Below are 17,129 nucleotides of genomic sequence, written 5' to 3' on the forward strand. Positions count from 1 at the left end.
TGTCTTGGCACTACGATTCTGAGTCTATAACATGATTGGCTGCCCATAGATGTTCTGATGGCCTCTCCTGGCTCTAAAACCTGGAGGTTTTATGGATCTGCTTTGGTAGATGATGTTAGGTAAAATTTTAGCAACACAACTTTCTTTTCATATGCATGAAGTACTAAGCCTTCTGGGACATGTCATTTTGATCCCAAATCCCCTTCCAGGGGTGTAGCTTCTCATGCCCTTCTTGTTGGGTTGGAGCCTAGTATTTGCTCCACACTTTTTGAGGTGCTTCATATAGAACCTTCCCTTCAGTCCTTCTGAGAGTGAATAACATAATTGTGGTTTTCTGTCACTTTACACAGAGTATGAGTTCCTTGGGGACAGTAGTAAATTCTTGATTCCTTTGTCTGTAGCAGGTGTCACAATCCCTGGCTCTCCACAAATATCCACTGCATAAGCACAGAAGAGCTCAACTGGAACGGAACCAACCACTTCTCTGCTGAGAGCTGGTACCATCTCTTTCCCCTCACTAATGAACAGCAGGCGGAGGTGGGGTTTTGCTTCTGGTAATGACCTACCTGAGAGCTGTTAAGAAACTAAAATTCACTGGGAGCTCTTGAGAGTCGGGTTTGCCCTCACACATTCTCTGTTTATTTAATCCTTTTGACAGCTAATCACTAGGCACCAACACTGCCCTGGGGTCAGCAGCAGAGCCCACTGGTAGAGCCCACTTGCCTAGCATATGACAGCAAACAGCAGCCAGGGAAAGAATTGGTCCCTTTAATGATGAGGATGAGCTCTCTGAACTCTAGCAGCATTTTTATCACTAGAAGGAATATTTTTGTTGATCATAAAGGTAGGAGATTCCACATATGCATTCACTGAAAACAACCTGAGTGCAGAGTTCTACTTGATCATTATCTTTTCACTCAGAAATAAACACCATCAACCTTGTTAAAAATCCCTTAAGCTTTTTTTCTAGTCTATTTTATCTTATGTCTGACATCTGTTCTCGTTTGCTTTCTATTGCTGTGATAAACACCATGACCAAAATCAGCCTGGGGAGAAAAGCTTACTAATCACCCTCCATTGAGGGAGGGCAGAGCAAGACTCAAGCAGGAACCTGGAGGTAGGAACTAAGAGAGACCAGAGAGTGCTGCCAAGTGGATAGCTTGCTCTCCATGGCTCGCTTGACCTGCTTTCATATAGTCATACCACCTTGCCATTCCTCAGGAATCATCAATCAAGCAAATCTGCTATAGACCAGTCTGAGGGAGATGTTTTCTGAACTGAGTTTCCCTCTTCCTAAATGATCTTACCTTGTGTCAAGTTAACAAAGTTTTAATCAGTACATCATTTTATATTATTTTATGATCATATTGCAGTGTAGTAAGATCATATCAAATAAACGTACATCCACTTCTGTTACTACTTCTACTTTTAAACTTGTATATGCTTCTCAATTTCAAAAGTTAATTTATAATGCTTGGGAGATGGCTCTGTTGATAAAGTGCCAGCTGCTTAAGTAAGAGTGCCCCACTTTAGATCCCTAGCCTCCACGTAAAAGCTGGTCACAGCAATGCCATCTGTAACTCTAGCAGAGGCAAGTGGATCTCTGGAGCTCATTGGCCAGGCAGCATAGCTAAACAAGTGGGCTCCAGGTTCAGTGAGAGGCCCCGTCTCAAAACGTAAGGTAGAGAGTGAGCCAGAAAAGCAACATTGACCTCTGGCTTCTATACACACACACACACACACACACACACACACACACACACACACACACACACACTGAGCTTGTAAGGATCGTTTCTGGCCTTTCAGAAAACCTACCTAAGCTCTGTGTTCTTTCTCTAGAAACTTCTCAAAGTAAAAGCGGGGTGGATTGCTCCCCTAGTGCAGTAGCTCTCAACCTTCCTTAACTCTGTGACCCTTTAATACTGTTCCTCACATTGTGGTGACCCACCAACCATAAAATTTTCATTGCTACTTCCTAACTGTAATTTTGCCACTGTTACGAATCATAATATGAATATTTGTGTTTTCTGACAGTCTTAGGTGCCCTGTGAAAGGGTCGTTTGACCCACAAGTTGAGAAATGCTGCCCCAGAGTAAGGAAGGACCCTCACTTAAGACAAGGAATGGTGGAAGCCTCTGACCTTGCTGCATACACACACTGGCTCACACCACATCTTACAGGCCCTTGGTTTTTATCCTTTTTGAATGGTATGAGGCTCCATTTTGAATGGAGTTTTTCCCTCCAGAACAGGACAATGGTCTTGTCATCCTGCTGGAGGGTTTAACATGAGGTAACGCAGGCAAATGCTTGGTACTGTGCCTGGCACAACAAGGCTGTTTTCTGAGTGTACAACTTCTGTGTCAGAGTCCAAGGAAAGCTGACCCGTGACTCTTACCTTCTATGCATTAGAACCTATTCCATATCCTCACTCCCATTTGCAGAGGAATGTGGAACTTCAACCGTGTTTCTAATCTCACACACAATGAAGTGGGTCGATTCCTGACCACAGTGGGCTGTGGGAGCTGTATGTAATTACAGCTACCAGAGCCTTCCTAACCCCCTATCATGGTCCATTGCTGTCTTTGTGCTGCCTCTCCATAGACTCTCTTCTGACATTCAACTTCGCTATCTGCCTATAGTCTGTGCTCTCAAGTCCTACTGAGTCACTTACCGTCTAGCTCAAACATGGATGGCTTTCCATGCTATCCAGTCTGGAGCCACACTACTCCCTGATTCTAGATGTTCTACCCTCATTCTGACCTTACACAGTACAGTGTTTATATTCTCCACTCAAAGTCTTTAGCATAACGTCTTCCTTAGCATAGTCAGATACTCATAATTTCTATCTTTCCCGTCAAAGTTCTTGAGGGTAGATCTTGATTCCTTCTTGGTAGTTGCTTGTTAAGAATGTAAATAATAGCCACACACTGGTGGCGCACACCTTTAATCCCAGCCCTTGGGAGGCAGAGGCAGGCGGATTTCTGAGTTCGAGGCCAGCCTGGTCTACAGAGTGAGTTCCAGGACAGCCAGGGCTACACAGAGAAACCCTGTCTCAAACAACAACAACAAAATTGAAAATAATGCTTCGAGATTTCCAACTGATGGTTTTCTGTACTTGGTGGTACCCTATGTGTGCACATGGGACTACATGTATATGCATATGGAGACCTATTCCTCAGGTACAATTTACCTTAAAAAAGAAAGAGCCATCACCACCAGCCTGGAACTTACTAAACAGGTGAGGCTGACAAGACAGTGAGCCACAGGGATTCTGTCTGTTTCCATCTCCCTAACAGAGATGACAAGCACAAGCCACCATGCTGGGCTTTTCATCAGTACTTCATAGAAACTGGAGATTAAGCTCAGGTCCTTGTGCTCCCAAGGCAAGCACCTTACCAGCGGAGCCTTCAATGCCACTCTTGGGCTACTCCAATTTGAGCAATTCTGGCCTTGGTTGGGCATTCTGAAATGATAAACCTTCACTTGCCACCCCCAAAACCTTCTGATAGGAATACCCAGGAAGAGATACCATTGATTGATACATGCTTAGGATGAAACAAAACATCCATACTACTATTCTCATTTTAGGGCTGGATGAAAAGGGACAAAGTGGAGAATCCTAACACACACGCGCGCACACACACACACACACACACACACACACACACACACACGTTTATAGTATCACTTAATCTCACTCGCCTTATTGATCGATATTTAGGACCAGAACGACTTTTAGGACATAAGTTGCTGAAACATCACCCAGGAGAGCCCAGCTGGCCTCGAAATCACAGTCTGCCTGCTTCTATCTTTCTTTTATTGGAATCGCAAGGGCAGGCCATCCACACCTGGCCCTCATGATTTTTTCCGCTAAGGAATGTATGGGATGTTTGCACCAAAATAGTTTTGATACAGCAAACCAGCTCTAGAACTCTAGGAGGCTGCCATACCTTTGAAGGTAATGGACAGAGCTTTCTCTGACTCCGGACCCTTCCCCAAGCTCAGGCAGGCAAGATTGATCCAGGGCGGGAAGCCAGAAGCAAGTATCCCAGCACTGTTTTGCGGTTAGGCAGAACCCCAAGTAAGTCTCCAAGAATAAACGAGCAAGTCACAAGGAGCTGGGAGACGGGGGCGGGGGAGGGGGTGGGAGCCGACTGTGAACTTTGCTGCAGGCGGACCTGTCACTCCTGCTGACAGCAAGAACCTTCCAACCTTCAAGTTTTTAAAGAAGGCGGCGCGCCCCAGACAGAGTGCTTGGCTCCGGGGAAATGAACTCCTGGGGTTGGAATGTGAAAGGAAAAGGCTGGGGGTGGGGGTTGGGGGCGGCCAGCGGCCCGGCGGGACACCTGTGGCGTGGACAGCTTTGCTAGGCCGGAGCGGTACCGGTTCAGGCTACCTGGCGTCGGGCTCCTCCTCCGACTCGGCCGCCGTCTCCTCCCCCTCGCCCTCCGACTCCTCCTCCGTCTCCAGCTCCTGGGCCACCTCTTCCTCTGCACCCCATCCAAGGAAACCCTGGGCTGCGAGTCCGCTGTCGCCGCTCGCCATCGCGCCTGTCCTGGCCGGAGTCGGAGCTGCCCACGCCTCGCCCGGTGTTCTCCGTCTGACTGCACTTTGCCAGGGCCCGCGCGGCTGCTTAGGTTCCCGGCGCGCGGGGCGGGGGCGCCCCAAGCCTTTAAATAGAAGGCGTCAAGAAAGTTTCGCCACGGAGCTTCTGCGGCCCGGGATCAGCTTCCCCTGGTTCCCGTCGCCTGCCAATTTCCCCGCCCATTTTGGCAGATCTTCGGCGGCCTTTGTGGCCTGGGCAGAGAGCAGTGTTGAGCTTCAAAACGACCCACCAGCCCAGCCTTCTATCTAGTGACCTGCTGGCCCTTACACCTCTAGCTGAGCTGCGGGATGCTTCTTGCCAAATGAGGCAGCACTCGGCCAGGGTCTTGTTTCCCTTCTTCCAAAGAATTATCTTATGGTGCAGATAGCTTAAAGCCCCACTGCTAGTACAGTGACAGTGGAAACAAACTAGCAGCGCCCGAGGGGGACTAAGATCTCATTGGATCAAGTAAATCCAGTGCTTAACCTCTCAACCACTGCTCTAGGACTAAAGCCCAAGATCCTCCTAGAGATCAAATCCTGACTAATCCACTTTTAGAAATCAGGTATTTACACTGTATCAAATGAATTCTTTCTGCCTGAAAGGCCCACCTGTTCACTTTACTTGAGATCACCACCTTTCTCTGAAATGTCCAGGTTTGAACTCACTGCTCCTCTCCAGGAACTCAAAGCAGTCTTTTCAATATGTTGATACTCGGTAGACTGTTTCTCTTTATCACAGTACCTAGTTCTTATAAGCTAATGAATGTTTCTGAAAAGGCTGAGACCTGTTTAGTACAACAGTTAGGAAGACGGTTCAGCTAGATCTCCAAACCTTTATTTTAATCATCGCAGATTCTACTTACAGTTGTTAAACGAGATGGGAAATAAGGGTATTATTCTCCAGTTACATCAGCTTGTATGCTGTACATTGGGTCCGAGGACCCACCGATTTTGCTAAGACCCTATTTCAGACTAACTCAAAATTTAGACTTACAGAGTCCACACGTTTAATATTTTAAGAGCACATACAAACAAAAAATGTAGCATTCACTTGAAATTGAAAAGAATTTAAGTCTCCAGCTGGGGAGATAGCTCAAGGGGTGGAGCACGTTTCTAGCAGACACCAGCTGTGTTCAATCCCCAACACTGAAAATAAGTTTAAAAAATAAAACCTGTTTCATATATGAACAGCCCGCTTAGCTGATACAGCTGGACTGCGTGAGTATATGATCTTAAGTGCTGGCTCATTAATTCCAGGATGCAGATTTCTTAGCCTTTTGGTCTATTTGTTACAACAAATCAGCTGACTGGAGAGTAGGGCCACTGAAAACAGAATATGATGGCAATGCCAGAGCCCACACTAGGACAAAGTCTGAGGCGTTATTAAATGCCATACTGCTCCAGAGAACATCCGTCCCCAAGGGACGGTGACTGACAAACATTACCTGGGGTCACACTGAACTGTCATACTCAATACATTCTGAGAAAGCGCTGCACAATGTGAAGTAAATCTTAGGAAAATTGCCAAGAAAAAAAATCATATATAAAATTTTTTTACTGCATCAAACGTACTACAGATCAGTAGTCTAAAAAACTGGCCCATATAAAAAGCTCTATTCCTAATTATGCCACATAAATAATGTGGTTCACAGGCTAGCCACAGATGAACTTCATCCCAAGGACTCTGTATATTAAACAATCAAGCACAATTAGGTTCAGATCAGTTAAGATAATTACAGCCTCAATCTCATTACAAAAACAACTTTCACAGAAAAATAACACCTCAACAATTTCCAGATATAAACTTTATTCCATTTGACAGCATACAAAAATTTAAACTTAAAAAGAAAAAAGAAAATATGCACCCTTTGTAAGTCAAACAAAGTAAAAGTTTTAGTTTTTTAATTGGTCTGCAAAAAATAGTTTAGTGGTACAAACTGTACCACTGTAGGCCTACAAGAAGTTTGCAATTTTTGAAAAAGTTAAAACTGCCTTCAAGATTATTTTTATATTTAAATGTACAATACAGGTACTGACCAATTTACAAGTATTTACATAAACTAAAAACAATCTTATTAAACAGCATAGCTTGTATCTGAACTACTACTTTCATGTGGAAAAGAAATACTAAAAAAGATTTTTTGTATAAACATTAAACTTTTATTTATAACTTTATTGTCTTATCTAAAACACTTTGTAGTGGCTTACTGCCTAAAAATTCCAGTTTGGATTATAATCCACAGAAATCTGATTCTACAAATAGGGTATAATCTTAACTCTGATGTTTCAGTTTTCTGCTGTTTCCTATCGTGAGGAAAATAAAACAAGGAAAACGGAGGTGAAGCAACACTGCACAGTTCACTGTGCTATCAGAAAGCATAAGAAACTCCATTTTTTCCAAAATATTTAGTCAGAGACTTTCAAATTGTCCATAAACAAGTCACTAACTGTTGTTAGTGTTCCTGTTACAACAGTGCAAAATGTATTGTTTCAACACAAAATCTAAAGCAACCTCCAGAGTCTCTCAAAGTACGGTGTGAAGTGCTAATCAACACACTAATATCGACACACCTCAGTCTGTCTGTCCCAGGGAGTCAAGTGAAGACTTAAGGCAATTGTCCAGTATTTCAAGACTCCACAGTGACTTCACTGAGTCAAAGGTTTCATTTGCTTCAAGTAACTGAGTAACTGACTTGAATCTTTACTTGACGAGAACTGAGCTAGAGTACTGTCTACTGTCAGTTACACTAAGTACTTAGATCCTTTGCAAAATTCCATAGTTCTTCAGTATAAGCATGTGGTACAAGTAATTGAGAATAATATATCAAAACCTTATTAGTTCAGGTAATTTCTCAAAATATATTTTATGCTGAAAAGTCATGCCATAATACTACTAATCATCGATGTAAACATTTTCAAAAATACATTTTTAAATCAAAGAGTTTATTAGGAAATGTCATAATAAAATATGCAATCTTTATATAAGTATGTCCTTTTAAAAATAAAACATGGAAACAAGAACATTAAAAATAAGCCATGATGGAGGTAAACAAAATGGATTGTGATATATCTGTTGTTCTTTATTTCTTGGAAGAATTTAAGAACTAGAGACCAGTTATCTTTTCAGGGTAGCAGCTCTCAAAGGTAGAACACTGTTCAGATCTCTCTTATTTTTCAATCTTTGCCATGACTAGGAAAGGGAAAAAAAAAAATCAATCTTAGAACACAAACTAAACACAGAGCCAAAGACTGAATTCAAAGAATTAAAAGAATATTAGTGGTGATTCTATCTAAGTAGAAATTTAGATTATGTTTCTTATTTTTATTTCCCAAGGTAATTATTTCCCAAAAAAGAAACAATTATTTAATATTCTTTAATATTCTATTTTTTTTAAATGGGCACACAGGTACACAAAAAGATATGTGACAATAACATTACTTAAAGATTAAATTATTTCATCTAAAATAGCAAAGTACTCAATTTGAATTTAAGAGGGGAAAATAAGTTTGTTTTCTAGCTTTTATGATTGAAAACAGTATTTTTATGAAGGTAAGAGTAGATGTAAAACTTTGTATTTGCCCTGAAAAATAGTGAAAGAGTTCCTAAGAAAAGACTGCAACTCTCATTCATATGCCAAAACTCCAGGTCACTATTTTATGAACACATTAGTTGCTCAAGTAACTAAAAGTGTTGGGTTTACAGCTAAATAATCTAAAAGAAGCTCACTACCAAGAACAAGTGAGCAATAAGAAAAACAACACTCCGCTTTGCTTGATGTAAGGCAAGGCCTAATTTGAAGAGAACTTGCAACACACTACTTGCCTTTTAATTACATCAAAGTATCCAAACAATGAAAACAGTATCTCTACCATCCCCATTTTCTGATTTTTTTTTCTCTTATGAAGCCTCTACTCCTAGTTCTTACAGATGTCTTTCTGTCAACGCATTTTCACACTGCCATTCACTGGAAACAGGTACCTCATTGGGCAAAACTGCCAATGAATATTATGGACACAAACATATGCATACATCTTTTAAACTTGCAAAACATGCTTAAGATAAAATGCCATGGTGGGAGTAGCAGAAAAGGAAAAGGGCATATCAAATCCTTTCTCTATAATAAATGCCCTGAAATTTTAAAAGTATCCACTGAGTCCACTGATCGTCCATTATTCAATCATTTGTGAATTTAATAAGCTCCCCATTAATTAAAAATGTTGTTTCCACAAAAGTGAAACTCATAAAGAAAAAATAAGAGATTTCTCTGGAGGAAATTTTATCTAAATTCAAGTCACAAGTTTTTTCTGTCACATTAGTGATTTTTTTTTCATAACTTTATTCTTTTCATTTTAAAGCACACTAGTCCACTAACATGTTTAGAATCAACATGGTACACTGCTTACCTTTAAAAATTGATCCTTGATCATATCAAATTTCTGCTTCTCATGCACCGCTCTGGCGGTATTAGTTCCATCAAAAGGTTCTGCGTCATGAAATGCATATGTGGAAAAATTAGCACAATAGGGTTCATTTTTTTCTAAAATGAACTGGGGATCAAATCTAGGACCTCATATATGCTAGGTAAGAGTTCAAACATGAATAATAAACAACAGTCCAAGAACATATTTAGATTAGGTCCAATGATCTGAAATTCCCAGTATGCCATAGCCTTTGATTTGTAAAAACAGCAAGTTTATACGGCTTAGTGTAGTATTTTTACTAGATGTGTATGTACACACACATACAAATCTGATCTACCTGTGAGCTGTCTGATAAGATAGATGTAATTCATGTCAGAAGAATGACTAGAATAAGCAGAAGAACAACTGAATGGAGAAGGGCCATCTGTGGGAGAATCCAAAGTTGTCAAAAGACTCAAGTACTCCATCTAAGAGAGGGGCAACAGAGCCAGATGTTACAGGAGTAAGCTTAAACTCAGTTTTAATTTAAAAGCTGATCTTGTTCAGGAGGGAAAAAGTCAGGAACCTTTGAGTAGAGCAGTGGTTCTCAACCTTCCTAATGCTACAACTTTAATTCAGTTCCTCATATTGTGGTGACCTCCAACCATCAAATTATTTTCATGACTTTTATGTAGATTTCATTATAATGCAAATTTCTTTACATTACTGTTGAATCATGATGTAAGTATCTGTGTTTTCTGATGGTCTTAAGCAATACCCAAAGGGGTCACAAGTGCCAAGTGGAGAACCACTGGAGTAGAAGTTCAATGCTACAGAGAATGAAAGACAGCGCAGATGTCATGGTGAGAATGGATGTTTACAGAGAAACTTGGTGAGGAAAACTTCCATGAGGCATCTGGCAATGAAGAGGAAAAAATGCAAGCAGATAGATAGGAGAAAACAAAGTTCTTATGTGTGTGCCCAATATATGCTGTCTTCTGTGTCTACACTCCTAACCCATGCACCTTCACCCACATACACAACAGAAGAGGCCATATACAGGTAGGTAGACAGGACATACAGATCAAGTAAAGTTTTTTTTTAAAAAACTAAAAGGCTTATGCAAGTTTTAAGGCTCAAAGGGAGGAAAGAAAGCCAAAAATCAATTAAGTTGCTTAAAAGAAAAGTAGCTAAGAGGAAAACCTGAAGAAAGCAAAGAGATATGATGGAAAAGTTCACTTTATTCATAAAATCTAAGCAGGCCCACAATTCTGAAAATTCCTTTGTTTTGTGTTTTTACAGATGTGTGTGTGTGTGTGTGTGTGTGTGTGTGTGTGTAGATTCAGGCAAGGAAGACATGTGACAGTCAGAAGACAACTTGAAGAAATCAGTTCTCTCCTTCAGCCATGAGGACAGACCTTAGGTTGGCAGTCTTGCAGCAAGGCTATGTTTAAAGACTTCACCACATTGTCATACTGGGGACCTTTTCTTGTTGTGTTTTGGATTCTAGTAGAAAAAGGCTATATGCCAAACTATATTGGACCACATCAGATATAGACAGCACTTTATAAAAATGTTTACTTTTCAAAAGAATACAGGTAACTAAAATAATACACACTCACTATGCAACATTAGCAAACTAAACACCAGAGATTTAAATCCATGGTCAAGCACCCTTTTAAAATGTTGCAAAAAACAAAGATTAAAACATTCTTGGTACTGCACACCTTTAATTCCAAAACTCAGGAGGCAGAAATAGGCAGATCTCTGAGTTCAAGGCCAGCTTGGTCTACAAAGAAAGTTCTGGGACAGCCAGAGCTATATAGAGAAACCCTGGATGATGAGGATAATTGTTGTTATTATTATTATATCCTCAACCTAATGTTTACTATAAATGTTGACATTTTTATTCTTTTTCACCTCAAGATTGAAAAGAATCTTCAACTTTTATTTATGAAAGCAATTTTATTGCTTTTGTCAGGAGCACAAGTAGTGTTGGAGATCCAAGACAGGGCCTAGCATGTTGGAGGGATTCTGGGGATTAGCTTCTCACTGAGTCAAAAAAATTGTATTAAAAGAACATATTTAACTACACGTAAACTCACTTTAGAAAATAGAATTGTCTTCAGATCATCTTTAAAGTTATATCAACTTTGTAATATGTATCCCAAATCATATAGTTTCAGTTGATTTAGTATGAAGAAGAATGAATTACTCAAATCTTACTAACTAAAATGTTCAAATTCACATGTAGCATTTCTCACTAAGGGACTTTACTTTTCAAATTAAAAAAATATAAAGCTAGATATATAAATAACCTCATAACATAAATACATTGCTTTAACAGAAATAAAAGTTGAAGTTAGTAGTTCCATGATGGTAAATAGTAACTAGACAGTGGTCAGGGGAAGCCTACCTTCAACACAGATGTATTTATTTCTCCATTCCATATCATCAGGCCTTGGAATGGCTTTGGCTTCACGAACTGAAATCATCTGAGTGTTCCAGCTGAGGGGAGAGGACAAAGGAGAACTGGCTGCTTTCGGAATGTCTCTTTTGTTCATCAGTTGGAAGTTGGCCTGACTGCCTGACAGAACACTAACCTTGCCTCCTCCACCCCTCGGCACCCATTCTCCATTTATGTTACTATGTGCGCTTCTGCATGCCTCTTTTACTGTTCAACTAGTTCCTTAGTACATTCTAGATACTGTATATACTTTTAGTAACAAAGAAAATAGTACAAAAATGATTCTTTAATGTTTTTTAAAGTTTAAGTAAGTAAAACACATAAACACTGCCTACTACTAATACTGCAATAAAAATGTTTCATTAGGTATGAGGTAATCTTATGGAATTTTCTTTTTCTAATAACATTACTTAATTTTCATCAGGATTTGGGGTGAAAATTTGAAAATAAGCAGCTAGCAAAAGCAAGGAAGAAAATAATGATTTTGTGTTTTTATATAAGAAGCAGCATTAGTTAATTAAGATAGGATGTCATGTAGCCCAAGCTAACCTTGAAGTTTTTACCCAAGAGGACCTTGAACTTCTGGTCCTCCTGCCTCAACTTCCCAAGTGCCAGTTTATGCAGTGCTGGAAATAGAACCTCATAAACAGGGCTTCATAAACCCTAGTCAAGCAGCTTACTGAGCTATAGCCCACATCACTAATAGGAAAATATTTTGAGTAAAACAATTTTGTCTACACTGATCCTCCACCCTCTACCTCCTAAGTGCTGTTTTATGCAGGGTTAGAAAGAGTACCTATACTTCATAACCCTAGGCAAGCAGTTTACCACTAAGCTATACCCCACAGCCAACAGAAAATATTCTGAAAGTTTCATCTACATATTTGAAGATAAACCATATCCATTCTACAGTATCTACTAATTTTATGTGTTTAAAGATTATAGACATTTATTTATATTTCTAAGTTACTACAATAAAAGCATTTTTCATTTTTCCAAGGAACAGTCCAACATATATGAGCATTCAGCTGGTTTATAGAAAAATAAATAAAAATAAATTTGAGAATGAGGTGAAATCTGTTTTTTTTTTTTTTTTTGGCTTTTGAGACAGGGTTTCCCTGTTTAGCCCTGGCTGTCCTGGAACTCACTCTGTAGACCTGGCCGGCCTGGAACTCAGAAATCCACCTGCCTCTGCCTCCCAAGTGCTGGGATTAAAGGCGTGCGCCACCACTGCCCGGCCCCAGGTGAAACCTTTTGTCAATTGAATTTGCCTTTGTCTATCTATCTACAAGGTGAGAAAGACCATGGCTTGGGACCCACCAACACTCAACCAATTCCTGCTCCATGTATCAGGAAATCTCTAAGAACATAATCATAGGTCATGTATGGAAGGTTTCTAGAAGAAAAATTTTCATTTTTAAATATGTAAAGAATAATTTGCTGTTTGTGAGTTTGCCCACTAGGAAGTATCCTCTAAGCATTTTTTTTTTATTATTATTATGGCTTTGATCAAGAGCTGTGCAGAACATAGGGTGGTGGAATGTACCTATAACCCAAGAACTCAGAAGGCAGAGGCAGGAAGACTGCAAATTCAAAGCCAGTCTGGGATATTGAGAGACCTCATCTCCGAAGATCAAGGACCAATGATCTTTAGTAGTATTTGCCTGGCATGAGCAATACCTTGGGTTTGAACCCAGGCCAGGAGTGAGTATAGAGAAGGCAACTAGTGTAGAGATTTAAGGTTTTAAGTGTACACATCTATAAAACAAAATATATACATCTTGTGAATTGTCTAGCGAAGACAATCTAACAGTGATTGTTGCCTACAGTTCCAAACAAAAAAAGGATGTTGTTCCATTACTACAAATGTTTCCAAGATTTTCTTTAAAAATAACAATGCAATGAGAAAAACCACTACATACTGAACAAAACAGTTACAATGGTACATTTGCATAACTTAATATTATACTATTCAAGATCTTTTTTTTTTTTTTTTTTTTTTTTTTTTTGGACAGGGTCTTACAAAACCTGGCCTAGTCTCAATCTTGCTATGTAGTCAGGACATCCTTGAAATTCTCATCCTCCAGCCTCCACCTTGTGTGTATTGGGAATGCATACCTGATGGGGGATACATACCCCACCATACCTGATGTTAGAAGCTGCAGCGGAGACTGTCCTCAAACTTATCATCCTCCTGCCTCATCCTTTTTAGCATATTAGCTTGCAGTACCACAACCAACAGTAACTTTTACTAACTCATCTTTATCAGCTTTTTATTTTGTTTTAAGAGAGTAGCTATATCACTGGGACTGGCCCTTAACTCCTCAACTTCAGTTCTTGTTTTAGACTCCACCAATATGTCACTACAAACATGTGCTATCATACCTGGCTTTAAAAACAAACAAACAAACAAACAAGCAAACAAACAAAAAACAGTAACTTTTAAATGGTTGTATATATTCAAACATCCTTTCCAGACAGTTTTTCTTTTCTTTTTTTTTTTTTGTCTTTCAAGTAAAGAGGGTGCTTTAACGGAATAAAATTCAGAAGAAATCCTTATGAACATTTTAGCAATTGCCAGAATTCTGTTAAATGGTACCTAAATCATTACTTTGACCATATTCTTGGCTGAGCTTCCTACAGTCAACTATATGAAATTATTTGGTATAAAAATACACTGGGCAAAAGTAGGTATGAAGAAGTTTTAAAATCTTTTCCCAACCATTAGCAACACAGCTAGTATCATTTGACCCAGTACGTTATTTTCTCTTAATGTAAACTAACACAAAAGCCTTCCCATCTAGCTTCTGGTGCCAGTCCAACAAAGCACCTACACACAGAACAAATATATTTTTCTTCTGGGAATCTTTTCTCTTAACACTCTCAAATGTCTAACTTATATAACAATAGGTACTGTTAATAAAGAATGTGGGTTTGGGGTTAGTAAGATGGCTCGGCTTGTAAAGGCACCTGCCACCAAGCCTGAGGACCTGAGTTTTATCCTTGGGTCCTACATGGTAGAAAAAGAGAACCAACTACCGCAAGCTGTCCTCTCACCTACACATTTGGGGGTGAGGTTAGGGAAATGGCTCATGGAGGAGAGTGCCTGTCACCCAAGTATGAGCACCTGAGTGCAGATGCCCAGCAAGTGTGTAAAAAGTCAGGCCTGGGTCAGCATCGATAACTCAGTGGATAAAGACACTGCCACCACACTTGACAACCCAAATTCTATCCCCAAGGCTCATATGTTGGAGCAAGAGAACTTACTCTATAGTTGGTCCTCTGACCTCTACATGTGCCAGGGCACACATGCACCCCTCAGCCCCAGCATACAGTAAGAAAGTAAATTAATAGCGGGGCAGTGGTGGCACATGCCTTTAATCCCAGAACTTGGGAGACAGAGGCAGGCAGATTTCTGAGTTCCAGGACAGCCAGGGCTACACAGAGAAACACTGTCTCAAAAAAAAAAAAAAAAAAAAAAGAAAGAAAAAAAAAGAAAAAAGAAAAAAGAAAAGAAAAGAAAAGAAATAAATAAGTAGATGTAATTTAAAACATGTTTTAAAGCCAGAAGTGGTAGCACACCTGCCTGTGACCTGAGCCCTGGAGAAACAGAGCCAGGAGGGTCCCTAAGAATTGCTAGATAGCCAGCCTAGCCAAATCAGTGAGCTCAAGGTTCAGTGAGATAATATTTTCAAAAGAAAAGGGTGGAGGACAAATGAGGAAGATAGCCAAATCAATCCCTGGCCTCCTTACACTCACACACACACACACACACACAGTGTTTGGAATCATGACTTCAATTTGAATCCCAATTCTCCCACAACTTAGCTGTACTGTTATGAGCATGTTTTATGTACACAAATTCCCTAAACTTGGCAAATTTTTGCAATGATTAAATGAAACACACAGCAATCACTTAGCACATACTGGACACTAGGAAAACACTATAAACAACACCTATTACAACATCATTAAAAGTAAATTTAGAAACAACCATTACACCTTTCAAATCTGTTTAAATTTCATGTTTCATAGTTTTAAACTTTTTGTCAATGATGACTCCCCTTTCGTCATGGCTACCTGATGTATTTTTTATTTGCATTTCATTCTAATACAGCTATTTATTCAGATCAAACATTTAAAATACTCCAAGTCTGTCTTGGCTATATTTTTTTTTTACTATAAATTTTAAATTTCTAGAAACAGATGCTCAAACTACATACCATATATATAAAACTAAAACATAAGATCCACCTAGGCCCTACTAGAGAAAGAGTCCTCAACACAAAGTAGAATCACAAATGAAATAAAACAAAATTCAAGCATATCAAAACTGAAATAATGGCTCAAAGGGTAAGAACAAATCATATATTATTCTTCAAGAGGACCCAAGCTCAAGACTCAGCACCCATACTAGGCAGATCACAATACAAGAAACTCTAGTTCCAGGTGATCTAGCTCTGTCTTAAGAACTCCATGAGCACTGCACCCACACATGTACAAACCTACACCAGACATACACACATATATATAAAAAAAATCTTAAAACAAGACTAATTAAACTATGAATGCTTTATTAGCAAATAGGACACTGAAATCTTAGTTGCTACTGGCTGTTAGATGCTGTACCTAATGAACCTACTGATAGCACTGAAACTAACAAATGCAGCTTCTGACTAAATCTAGAGGATTCACTTACAAATAAAAGAACAAGCACAATGTGTAAGTTTTACTTACTCAAATTCTGTAGCATAATATTTAAGAAAGCCCAGTAAGAGGTCCCCAAGACTTGATTCATTCTTTGAGAGGTAAGGAGGAACATTACATGGGGCATGATGAACAAGGTGCAGCTGTACAGAAGTACTAAAAGATTCCTGTTGAAAGAAAAAGGGGAAATACACAAAGCCATTTAAAATGTATACTAAAAGTCTTATCCCGCCTTATCTAAGATCTCTGAAGACAGAAGCTTTGTTTGTGCTGGCAATTTAGAGATTTTTTTTCTTTTCTTTTCTTTTTTTTCATTAAAGATCTCATCAGTTCCTGGAGCAGGGTAGAAAAGTATATGAAAACCTAGTGTTTGGCTTGAGTATATCATTATGGTAGCAAAAGATTTCAAAAATGAGTCAAATTTTATTATACATACCATGATTCTCAATGACATACATTTACAAGTATATCTCCTTAATTGTTTTGACGGTGAAGTGTTGTACTTTATGTATGAAAGAGATATCAAGCACAAAGCAACAGCTCTTTCCAACTGCCACTTAACATTCTTCTCAAAGGTCACAAAAGCTTCAGTATATGAATAATTTTGGTTTTTTGGTTTTTCTTTTTTGAGACTTTCAAAACTGTTTGATTTTGCTGTTGTATTTTAAGAGGAAATAGAAAGATGGATGCTCCATGTGATAAACTTAAAAAGCTAAACTTGGAAAGATGATGAAGGGAAAAAAAGATAGAATACATGCAGACAACAAAGATCCACCAAACTTTTTAATCATAGTAATTTAAAAAGGAGTTCTTAGCTATGTGTGATCTAGGTCTAAAGAAGGTATTTATTAGGAAAAATTATGAATAGGTACTTTCTGTTCTAAAATATTTGTTTTCTTATCTGACCTTTCATCTTTCAGCAAGTCTGGATCTGATTTTCAAGTAATATATATTCACAAAGTTT

The 17,129-nt window shown here is 39.1% G+C and overlaps 2 protein-coding genes across 4 annotated transcripts in view; both read right to left on the bottom strand.

Moving 5' to 3' along the window:
• Positions 1-4,651, bottom strand: part of Cmya5 (cardiomyopathy associated 5) — a 103,354-nt gene extending 98,703 nt beyond the window's left edge. The window contains exon 1 of the mRNA XM_031360509.1: positions 4,400-4,651. Within this exon, the coding sequence (XP_031216369.1) occupies positions 4,400-4,548 (149 nt within the window). The 5' untranslated portion in view covers positions 4,549-4,651. The remainder of the gene's footprint in view (positions 1-4,399) is intronic.
• A 1,729-nt stretch (positions 4,652-6,380) lies between these two features.
• Positions 6,381-17,129, bottom strand: part of Tent2 (terminal nucleotidyltransferase 2) — a 48,221-nt gene continuing 37,472 nt past the window's right edge. For all 3 annotated transcript variants that reach the window (XM_031360512.1, XM_031360510.1, XM_031360511.1), the window contains exons 12-15: positions 16,196-16,332; positions 11,408-11,499; positions 8,995-9,074; positions 6,381-7,780 (exon numbers count right to left, since the gene is read on the bottom strand). In XM_031360512.1, coding sequence (XP_031216372.1) covers positions 7,706-7,780; positions 8,995-9,074; positions 11,408-11,499; positions 16,196-16,332 — 384 coding nt within the window. In that variant the 3' untranslated portion in view covers positions 6,381-7,705. The remainder of the gene's footprint in view (positions 7,781-8,994; positions 9,075-11,407; positions 11,500-16,195; positions 16,333-17,129) is intronic.

The sequence above is a fragment of the Mastomys coucha genome, unplaced genomic scaffold, assembly GCF_008632895.1.
Source record: "Mastomys coucha isolate ucsf_1 unplaced genomic scaffold, UCSF_Mcou_1 pScaffold8, whole genome shotgun sequence".
Lineage (NCBI taxonomy): Eukaryota > Metazoa > Chordata > Mammalia > Rodentia > Muridae > Mastomys > Mastomys coucha.